Here is a 12,081-nt window from a genome sequence, read left to right as displayed (position 1 = left end):
CTGATGTGATATAAAAAAGAGGGAATTCGATGAATGACTTTTTTTTTTTTTTTTTTTTTAATACTTATGCAATCTGCATAAGTTAAAATATGTTTAAGCATATTGTTCAACTGGGCAACAATGGGCATCCAGCTAGTTGTCCATAAAATATGGAAGCCATTTTTTTTATTTTATTTTATTTTTTTATTTTTTATTTTTTTTTTTTTTTTAGAAGTTTACTATTACAGAATAGTAAAACTCTCATACACTCATTTGGCTAAAATAAATCTAAAATTTCATTCAGATCCTGAAAAGGAAAGATATTTGAAAACTTAAATTGATAGAAAAAAAGATCACTATACATATCATTTGTAAGCTTTGTTCCTAAGTATAACTATGTAATTTATTTTAAATTGAATATAATTTATTTTTAACTAAAATTTTTTTTTCTGTATAAGTTTAAAAATGTACACAAGTAAAAACTAAAATGACTTTACTGCATCTCAGACAATATCCTGTAGGTAGGGATAGTTCTTAATAAATTAATCTTTGATGTTTCTCCAACACTACTTAACCAGTGACAAAAACCTACACATCCAATCTGTCTTCACTTTTTTTTTTTTTCTCTTCATTCTTCTGCCAGAGTATTAAAAAAAAAAAACATTTATGGACCCCCCCCCCCAATTCTGTCTATACTCCCATTATTGCTGTTGGTTTGGTTATAAACAGTTTATCTTTAAGTCATCTTTAGGAGAGATAAAGAACAAGTATAAGTTATTTGAGCTATTCCGAATTATAAAAGCCTGATTTTCAAGTGCTTGGGAGGCTGTGTGAAATGAAAATATAAGCTCGTGACTGACAGTTGGTATCTTTTTTTTTTTTTTTTTTTTTTTTTTTTTTTTTTTTTTTTTTTTTTTACTTTGTTTCTGGGATGAACTTGCATTACGAGTTTCTTCCCTGCTTGACTGAACAATACCGATTTTATGCTGCCCTTATATTAAATTTTTTTTTTTTTTTTTTTTTTTTTTAACTTCATATTAACCCTAAACAAGGCACATTGCCACTTAGATGTAAAGAGTTATGATTTCAAGGCCAGATTTACACTGTGGCATCCTAAGTAGAGATTTGTGCAACAAAATGTTTGTTCAAATTACATTTAAATTTTTGCATGTTAGTATAGTTGTGGAAGCAGACTGTTTCCCAAAGGGAAGCAGTTTAAGGAAAAAAAAACCTATGGTGAAGGGGTGGAATTTTGCTGATTCTCATTACACCAATATGGACCTGTTTTCCAAATCGTGCCTAGCATCAAGTTGTCTCCAAAGGCAACTTCTTATGGTCATTTAATACCATTTCAATGCTTGCTCACATTTGTTGACTTTGTAGGATGGGTGTCGATGACTGGACTTTTTTTTTTTTTTTAGTGATCACCACTTATCAAGGCCCGGAAGCCACTCAGGGATAAGGGTTATTGCAAGTACATTACGGTAGTGTGGAGATCTGAAGTGTTTACTTAAGGGGGCGGTTCATTAGGAATTTGTTAACATTGGACTTGAAGACATCCAAGTTGTAGTCCGGTGGGAAGCAGGCAGACGGAACAGTTCCACAGGCGTGCAGTTCTAAGAAAGAAGCTTTGTTCATGGAATCCGCGTTTTGATTTAGGCACAGATATAGTGGGGGAAATTTTTCACGGTGGATTCAGCTAGATGGCCAGAAGTGGAAGTAGGCAGGAAGGAATACATCTAACCACTGCATCCCTATTTACTTGCTTTCCCACGAGGACCGACACAAGGTCAGTTTGTAATGTGGGTAAAATTTAGCTCCTTCAAAACTGGGCACATAGATTGGGACAAATTAAAATTGTTTTAGTCTAGGATTTTTCCTTCACTGATTTTGGACAAAATAGATGAAGTGTGATATCAGAACCGATACTGCATTTCACTTCTAGTCCCCTTCTCCACTTAAAACAAAAATTTGACTTTGATTTTCTTAAACACCTAAAAACAAAATCTTTACTAAGTGAAGTAACTGTTAGTTTTAGTAAAATTCCATTTTTTTAAATTTTATTTTTAAAGCTTAGATATTGAATCTAACAAAGAAAAATATTTAGAAAAAAAAAAATGAACAATAGTTCCTGGACAAGGCTGGGTTAATATTTATAGGTTATAAAGTCTTAAAACATTTTGAAAACGAATCTTTTTTTTTTTTTTTTTTTTTTTTTTTTTTTCCCTAATGATTTTTTTTTTTTTTTTCTCTTGCAGTTAATTTTGTTCATAAACTTGAGCTGATAAAAATGAGTGGGAATCCTGTTCCATTAACAAGTGGGTCACTAAGCATACCCAGCTCAGAATTGATGGGCAATGAAAATGAATTCGGAGTTGTACAGTCTCCTTATCAAGAGAGTTACATGATTGGACACAGCCGACAAAATACATGTATGTACAAATAGATTTGATTGAAAATACTGAAATTTTGCTATTTTATTTTTATTTTGTTTGAAGATAAAATTTATAACTTTGATACTGTGTACTTTTAAAAAGAATTTCCCTTGATTGCTTATAAAAGCAGATAAGTGTTAAAATTTTTTTTTTCCTCGCTCTGTAATATAAAAAATATTGTCGCTTTTGATACTATCCGAAAAGGGAAATTCCTTTTATGTAAAGAATGCAGATTGAAAATTTATATAAATGGCTGGCTAGTCAGAATCACATATTGCATTGTCAAATACTAGATTTAACTTCCATAATTTGTATGTTTATATACAGGAGCTTCCTCCAGTCTTGAAACTATGGATACCCACTGTAAGGGTGCCTGTGTGTGGAATTTTTGTAGCAAGAGTTGTGAAATCTCCAACCACACCTCTTGAGTCAGTGTCAAATACCAGTGGCAAGTGAAGGTTCAGGATGACTGAAAACTGCCAAGATAAGCAGAGAGCACAGACAGTGCTTAAAATCCCCAAATGGTCATCCATCTGGTACTAGCCAGGTTCAAATTTGCTTAACTTCGGTAATCTGACAAGAACCAGTGTTAACGTGATTATATATTGGGTGAAGTTTGTATAAAAATTATTTGAATTCATCTTAATGTACATATTTTTATGATTGTATTTGTCGATAAAAATATCAAATTTTGTATATTGAATTAATTTACTGAAAATATACTATCAAAATTTAAACTTGTTCAGGTGAGGAATTTGAAAGTTATTTGCCAAAAAACAAATTCCATTTCAATGATTTTGTAGCAGATGAATTCTTCTGGCTGAAGATTTTGATTGCACTTCTTTCCTGGCTTGTCCAATCAGAAGCCAGCTTTCAGTCATGTGACTGAGTTTATAAAATGTTAAACCAGCAACACTCTCCCTTCCCAGGTCATGGACTGATAACAACTCCACGTGGAATGAACCTGTTGCCCCCAACTTCTCTCTTGGGTCTCTACAAAACTCGCCCAACCTTTGAGCTCTGACTATGACGGAAAACAAGCCAACATAGCTATCTCCACATGCAGTACATATACAAACTTTCTTTCTCGTATTACAAGACTGTCCCTAAATCTTTCATGACCCACACTTCTAGGTGAGAAATAATCCATTATGGCGATGAACCATAACTTCAAACATGAACTCTTTCTTTCAACAGGCGTCTGGATAATCAACGTCTCTACATAAACTCTTAACGTTTAGCCGGTTTCCTTATTCTTACTAACAAAGATAACCAATAAAGTTGCTTTTAAATGTTAGACTGAGAATTCTTTTCGCGTCTTTCATTATTACAATTTGCTTTAACAAAAACAGACTATCCTGAAAATTTTTTGATTGATAATTGGAATTGTTTGGACTATTCTCATTTTTGTTTTCATAACATTTCACATGGACCCATAGTGCAGCTGATAAGTGTTGAGTATCGATCATTTCTAAGTGACAGGTTCAATCCTCACTACAGGCAGTAACTTAGAATTTAAATAAAAATACTAAACACTTCAAGTCGTGTCTAATTGGAAGGAGAACACAGTACCTTCATTTATTTCATTGCATTTTTACCCCAAACAAGGTACAGTACCACTTTGATGTAGGAGGCTACTATCTTGGACATAATTTGTATGGATACTCTATGTAGAGTTGAGCAGCAAGATATGTTTACATTACACTGGAACTTCTGCATGTCAGTTACAGTCAGGAAGTAGGAATTCTAAAGTCTGGCAATCCAAAGGAAGAAACTATTAGAGTAGAGGTCTCTCTCTCACCTGGGGGATCTCTGCTGTATAGGAGTGAGATTTTGCATGTCGGGGGGGGGGGGGGTACAAGGGCTTGTAGTTCATCGAAGCACCTACCATTAAACTACTTGTAAAACGGGCAGAGGGCTGCAACATTTCGTCCTGGCAGTGTGGGATCTATTAGGTTGGCAACTCTTTTGATCCCTGTCTACTAGTGAAACTAATAGCAGATGCACCAGCCCAAATGTGGCAACAATACTCCATACATGGGTAAATGGTGGCCTTGTAGAGGCACAGGATATTCTTGGGCGTAAGTAACTTTCTTAAAGGAAACTAACAACTTAAAAAGGCTATATACAAGAACAATATTAAGACTCTCAATAGTGATCAAATGACCAGAAATCATCTTGTACTGTTCAAATAATTACAAAATACTTGAAACCCTGACATTTTGTTATATATCTCTTTCAAACCCTACCGTGTTTGAAATATATGGTTAAGTGGCAGTTTTAGTCATTTAGAACTGCTTTAAAGCTTCACTGCTCACTCATTTTTCAACCAAATTTCAAACAATTATTAGTTTATAGATCACCTTCTCGGCTATAGTGTGAAAAAATAAATGTTCAATTTTCGTTCAGTAAAACAGGTTATGAATTTACTGTTCAAAATCATAAAAGAAACATAAGGTGGGTGACGTTTTTATGATTGGTTTCCATAGCAACCATGTTGCTTCAGTGACTACTGTTGCTACCAATTTACTGCTCTTGCAAAAAGTAACAAGTGTAACAAAGAATGGTTAAGCTTAAACATGGAAAAATAAAGGACTAGTTATTAAAACTGTAAAAGAACTAGTCCTTTACTTATATACTAGCAAAAGTACCAGTCGTTGACTGGGTACAAAAACAGCCTACACAAAATGGACCCTGATTTATGAAAATGATAGGTTATGGAAAGGAAGGGTTGTAAAGGGATAGCTTCGAATTTGGGGGTATCAAAACCAAAGCAAAATATGAAACTCTTATCACAATATTCTGTGGATCTATATTAAAACACCTTGTTAAACTTTGTGACATATTTCCATTCTATGGAGGCCAGGTGCAAACGCAGACCCCACAATTTTATACCATCCCTATTTAAGTTAATACTTTGATATAGATGTTTTATGTACATCTATATCCAAAACACTCGTAAATGTTTTTTTTTTTTTTATTCAGCATAAGAATAAAATTTAATTATTTTCTTTGAGGAAATATTTGAACAATATTGGAATTATTTTCATATGGATTTAAAAAATGTTTAAACCAAAAAAAAAATACTTTGGTAAAATAAAAAAAAAAAATTTTAAATGTTGCTTTAACAAGAAATATGCTCAAAACAAATTGCAACTAACCTCTGAATGACACTGGGTAGCTACAACTAGTACTATATGAAAATATATTTTTTTAAAAATTGCAAAGTAAATTTAATTTTTTTTTTTTTTTTTTTTTTTTTTTTTTTTTAATTATTCTTATCGAACTCTGGAATATTTCTGTCGAACCTTCAACCCACAGTGGTTAGAGTACTTGGAAAAATCAATTGTAATAGCAATATTTTCCTGAAGGCGGGAAAGTTCAATCTCAGCGTGAGCGATTGAAAAAAAAAATACAACTATGATTTACTTAGGACATCGAGTCAGGGCTGAAACGAGAGCATGCTACCCCCTTGAAGTAAATAAAGGGTTCCATGAGAAATTCTGTCCAGATTCCCAAGTTGGACGGAAACATCCAGCCAGCCCAAGTTCGACAAGATACACTTGAAGGATGGAGGTTACATTGATTAAAATGTGAAAATTCATCTCCAGATGAGAACAGTAATCCGAATAATTCAAATAACCAATCTTAATCTCAAAAATTCAGAAATTTAATATAGGGTGGCCCGCTTAAAAATAGCCCACAAAATGTAATAGAGAAACATTCTTTTGTTTAAATTACCTGTAGTGTTATAAAAAGCAGGAAGTGCTCCTCCGTTGACATCTATGCATTTCTGGGCACGTTTGCAGTTTGTAAATACTGCCTGTAGATATTCTCTGATTCTCCTGATAGTGTTGGTAATGTTCTCCTTTAGTTGATCTACACAGGTGACAAAAAGAAAGTCTGCACTTGTAATTTTTTCAAAAACTGCAAATTTAAGCTAAGTTTAATGTAACTGTTTAAACAAACGATTCCTCATTTGATTAGTCCTTTATTTCTTCTATAATTTTACCTGTTCATATTTGACTTTTAATTGAAATATTCTAGTATTCACATCAATTTTAAAAAAGTAACTTCAAATTGAGGAGGTAAAAAAAGTCCACACAATGGAAAATTGTTATTTAAATGTAACTTTAGGACGTTAATGCAACACAAATACAACAGGAACACAATGAACTAGTTAATATTTAGTAGCATAGCCCTTCTGCAATTTGACAGCCTGCAATCTTTTGGGAATTCCTTGAATTAGACTGCAGCAATATTCTGGGGAAAGAGCATCCCACTTTTTTAATTTTTGTCCAAAGTTCTTCCAAATTTGAAATTTTATCATTGCGTAACTTTTGCTTGATGTAATGCCATACTTTTTCAATGGGATTGAGGTCTGGAGATTGCAGGCCAATCCAAACACTGAATATCATGCTCTTCCAGGAACCTCTTGACATTACCAGCTGTGTGAATGGGAGCATTATCCTGCATGAAGATGGGATTATCATCCAAATTCCGACCAAAGTAGGGTAGAAAATGCTCAGTCAACATAACTTGGTTGAATTAATTTGACCTTGCAAGCGAACTATAGGTCCTGGACCATTGGTGCTAATATTCCACCTCAAAGCTGAACCTACACCACCTTGCAGCGTTGAAACTGAGCACCTAGGATTAAATTCTTCATCGTTCTTCCAACATACCTACCATCACTGCCTAGCCTATTGAACTTGCTTTCGTCGCTAAAAAGCACTTTTGACCAATATGAAGTCATGATCTTCATTGCATCTGACAAAGTCCAGACGGTGCTTTCTGTTCTTTACAGAAATTATTGGCTTGCATCTTGCAACATATCCTCGCAAATTAAATTCCTTTAATCTGTTGACAGTAGAAAGAGCACTTTTTAACAAGATTGCACTGTTGGATTTGGGGAGCCGTTTCAAATCTTTCTTCGCCTGTGGATCTTGATAGTATTGTCTTCACTGTTAGAAATAACTCTAGTACGACCAGATTTTGGGGCATCACGAACACTGCCGGTGTCTTACTGCTTTGCAGTCTTTCGTACCGTTTTCACATCACGTTTCAATCTGTGGCGTATTTCATGATTGGATAAACCAGAAAGGTGGAGATTATTGATCACTAAGAAAGTCGTGACATATGGACTCTGGAACAATTACGATTAGAGATGCTTTGTTGCCTGTTGGTGGATATTTTAAACTGATTTAGGGCAATAATTTAAGCTGGTTTTAAGCAAATTTGTTGCAGACTCTTTTTGCCTCCTCAATTTGAAGTTATTTTTTTAAATTGACATGAACACTAGAATTTTTAAATTAAAAATCGAATATGAACAGGTAAAATTATAGACAAATAAAAGGTGAATCAAATGAGGTATAGGTTGTGTAAAGTTACATTGAATTTAGCTTAAATTTGCAGTTTTTGAAAAAATAAGTGCGGACTCTTTTTACCGGAACTGTAGATTGTGAGGATTATTTGCATAAACTTTTTGTTAAAATTACCCCCTCCCCCAAATGAAAATCACATGCCACTACGTGGCCATAACCCTTTGCTTATTATACTCTTCCGTAAACATGTCATGAATTTGTGTTAGTAATCTGTGAGACGTGTGGCATGATGCCATCTTGCTGGAAAAAGAATTGCATTTTGTTTTTTGTGATATCAATTGGTTGTTAAGAAAAAGATTAGAGATTGGACTATTAAGTGGGCCAGCCGGTATAAAGTAAATGTTAACTTTTTCTTTTTGTTCCTTTCTTTCAGATGTCTTTTATCTTTCTCACTTTAATAATTTGTTTATGCATTTTTGTTCTGTTTTATTCAGTAATGGAACCCTGGGAGAAGAGTGCCATAAAACCGATAGAGCTGTTCAAAGACACGCCTCGCCTGCCAGACTTACCAGAATCCAAACCAATTCCAGATGTTGTTATAACGGAATCAACCAAAGAAATGTCAACATTATCAAGAAATAGGTCTGTGCCAAAAATGATGCATATTTATGATGAATACCATGAAGAAATGTTTCAACTTGACGATGAATGTGACGATATTATGCCGGACGTTGCCATGTTTCCATCGTTGATGAACCGGAAAATGTCTCGTTCCACGGATGATCTAAATCCCTCGAAAAATCAAATTTCCACAGAACCAGAATCCTCTTGTCATAAACATTTACAAAAGTTTAGAAGTGATTCTAATCTCCATTCAGGTGACTCAAATATGTCGCTTGTGGAGAAAGTCTCTTTGTTAAACTTGACTGCCACCAAAAAGGATATCAAATCCTCATCGCCGACACCTCTACTCCAAGGTAACTCTGAAGATCGACTGGGCGAAGGAAACAGCACTTTAAAGCGATGGCTTTTGACTAAACCTGTAACTGTGTCAAAACGAGAAATGAATGCCATAGCACCCTTTCCCTCTTGAAAAAAGGGGAAGTATCAATAAAGACAATATCTTAGATGTTTCTTTTTCTTTTATTTTGCAGCTGTGAAATAAAACTTAATTATTTCCAAAGTTTAACTTTAAGATATTCACTGTAAAACTAAAAATTTTTTTGTGCTGCTGTGAATTATTCCCCCCCCCTTTACTTCCATTTTCATTTTTTTCTTTTTCTAATTCATGTTTATCATGGAATATCGCGGATTTTATTTTACGTATGGTGTGTCCGATGCTGTTTATAGGTTTATTCTCTCTAATGCCAACTATAGACACTTGTATCTAGAACTTTAATTTTCAAAAATACTCTTAAGATAAAACTGTGTTGTATATCATTGATCTTTTGAACCTGTGCATTTCGGGTGAAAACGTTACATACGTGTCAAAATTAGTATAATTTCCAAAAATTATGAAAAATGATGCAGAAGATGTGCGAAGTGTATATTAACAAAAATCATCCACAATTGGTTTGAGATTTTTGTTTAAATTTATAGTAATTTCGACATGTAAGTACATAATGTTTTCATGTGAAATAAGATGGCTTAAAAAATCTACACAGGCACCTAAAGCTTTTACATAATTCTTCATCTCAGACACTTATTTATTTCAAATATTTTATGCTAAAAGCCAACTATTTGCTAAAAAAAAAAATCCAAGTTTTTTAAAATTATTTGAATTGTAAAATGGTTTCATGTTGGCTTGACATGTATTTGTCAAGAGAACTAGTTAAGTCAAAATAATCAGAATAAAACCATCGTCTATGAGATGGCTTAGGCAATAAAATGTATCAAATGATGTAATCTCAGTTTATGAACTTTCTACTATAATATGTGGAATTAGCTATGCTGCGGTTATTCATGTATTAATACTATTTGGAAAGGTTTGACCCTGCAATACACTCCTCTTCGCAACTCAATATTAAACATAAATTCAAACTATATCAAAACTTCAATGGACTTTTTTTTCTTTTTTATTTACTAAAAAAATTTTCATTTAATTTTTTTTTTTTTTTTCTCGATTCTTTTTTAATTTAAAAATAACCATTTTTTTTTTTTTTTTTTTTTTTTTTTACTTCTGTAAAATTTCTGTATTCATTTTATACTCAACAAATAATTTACTCTAGGCGACATTGCATAGGGCATCCTTTGATCCCCACCAGATGGTCTGTTATCTTGTCAGAAAACAGCCGAGTTTCTTAATACTTATGAAGTTGGCTCATTGGGGAGTGAAATCTCTCAGCAGTGGTAACAGTAGTCTTTTTTTTTTTTTTTTTTTTTTTTTTTTCCCCCCCTCTAATCTTCTAGTTTTTATTGCTGGTAAGTCTTTCAGGTTTTATATTTGTATTGACCCCTATTAAGAGGAATGTTAAAATTCTCTTAGGAAACGATTTTCATCCAACAGTTAATGAATATTCAAGTTCTTAACATGAAACCATTTTCATCCAAATTTGATTGAAAATTCTTCAGTGATTATTGCCATACAGCGGTATTAATGTTATAGCACTCTTATAAAGGGAAATAAGTATAAAATGTCATTTACTTAATTCATTAAATTTTTTTTTTACACAATTAATATGAATTGTACTCTTAAAGTACTGTCAATTTTTTTTCTTTTTTGAAAACTCAACTAGCTAAAAAAAAAAAAAAATATCCAACATATATGCAAACAATTTAAAAAAAAAAAAATCAGCATTTTAAATCTCAAAGCAGTACTTAAAAATTTTTTTAAATGTTGTTTTTAATCATTTTGTGTTTGAAAATAAAAATCAAGAATCCACTTCACTTGGTTAATTCTAAAGAATCACATGACCTCCCTTTATCACAACATTGCCAGAGTAAAATCATATCACTTTATGTTGATAATAAAGAGCATTTTTTTTTTTTTTTTTTTTTTTTTTTTTTTTTTTTTTTTTACTATAATCTAGCCAAATTAGCAATTTCAAAATATAGGTGGGGGGGGGGGGGCAAAAATACACTGATACTATACTATGACTTATAAACTTTAATTTTTGAGAAAACTTACTACTTTGCCTGTTTAAAGGCTTCAAAATCATATCTACCTTCTGACACCACTATTTTCATAGTACTTTTTTGTAGTATTTTATTTTTTTATGAGGAAAAACGTCTGACAATGTACAAGCTTTTGCCTTTCAAGTGATTTTAAAAGCTTTGAAATTGGCACATACCAATTTCTGGCTAGAATTAAAGTTTCAACGCCAATGTTAAGTATTATGGTTCATTTGTGCTCCTATATTCAAGATAAACAATTTTTTAAATTTTTTTTTTTCTAAATTGTTAATCTAGAAAAAAACAAAACGATACCTTCTAACTGAACAATAGGGCATCACTTTCCCAAGAGTAAGAGTAAGTGATTCTAGCCCTGACAGAATTTGAACACCACATGCCATGTTCAGTGGATGTACCATTACATCACTTCCTCTTGGCAATTTGTCTAAGGAAGGAAAATTCCTTCGTGTTTGCCATGTGATGCATTTACTTGTCTAATGAGTGGGTTATGTACTTAAAACGAAGTGATGTGTACATTTGATAATTTAGGCTCATACTTGTTACTGCTGGGTTGAGCTATGTTGTTTTTTGTTTTGTTTTTTTTAATACTTTGAATAATTTTCTATAGATATCTCTTTGAATAAAGGTGTCTTTAATCTTGAATGTTTTAAACAAGTCTCTTTTTAGATCACTAAATCTTTTACAACTTTATTGAAAATTTTTTTTTTTTTTTTTTTTTTTAGCTAGTTTAGCATTTACATTTAGATCTGTTTAGAATTAATGAAATTTAATGAATGTTTGAGTTGTTGCCATAACTACAAAATGGGGATGTCACATTCTTATAGAATGTCCGGGTTTTTTTTATTTTATTTTATTTTTTCCCCTGATGCTGACAGTACATCTTTTCAGAGACAATTGAATGATTTTTTTTTTCTTTTCAATTTATTTTAATGAAATTAATCTTAACATTTTTTTTTTTTTTTTTTTTTTTATAAACAAAGATCAAGTGAAAATTTTTGTAACTTCTAAAACAAACGAAACCTGCCTCAAACTTCTGGTTGTAAATATACAATAAAACTCTGGGTTTGTATTTATTGGCTGTTCCAAATACGTTGCTTCTCTTTGATTTGGAGACTTTTAATCCTGGTCAAGTCCTGGGTGATCTATTCTCGACAGAAATTCATATTCTGTGAGAAATGCTGCTAGATATGTCTTGTGTCCCTGACACAAAT

General features: G+C 32.4%; 2 protein-coding genes across 3 annotated transcripts in view; one reads left to right on the top strand and one right to left on the bottom strand.

The window, feature by feature from the left end:
- Positions 1-8,865, top strand: part of LOC145283724 (uncharacterized) — a 45,207-nt gene extending 36,342 nt beyond the window's left edge. For both annotated transcript variants that reach the window (XM_080132774.1, XM_080132775.1), the window contains exons 2-3: positions 2,238-2,411; positions 8,233-8,865. In XM_080132774.1, coding sequence (XP_079988900.1) covers positions 2,238-2,411; positions 8,233-8,831 — 773 coding nt within the window. In that variant the 3' untranslated portion in view covers positions 8,832-8,865. The remainder of the gene's footprint in view (positions 1-2,237; positions 2,412-8,232) is intronic.
- LOC145283723 (ribonuclease H2 subunit A-like) overlaps positions 1-12,081 on the bottom strand; it is a 180,187-nt gene that overhangs the window by 110,662 nt on the left and 57,444 nt on the right. The gene's annotated exons all lie outside the window — the stretch shown is intronic.

Source organism: Euprymna scolopes, chromosome 8 (genome assembly GCF_053919585.1).
Source record: "Euprymna scolopes isolate OS-2025 chromosome 8, ASM5391958v1, whole genome shotgun sequence".
NCBI lineage: Eukaryota > Metazoa > Mollusca > Cephalopoda > Sepiida > Sepiolidae > Euprymna > Euprymna scolopes.
This window is presented reverse-complemented; position numbering and strand designations above follow the sequence as displayed.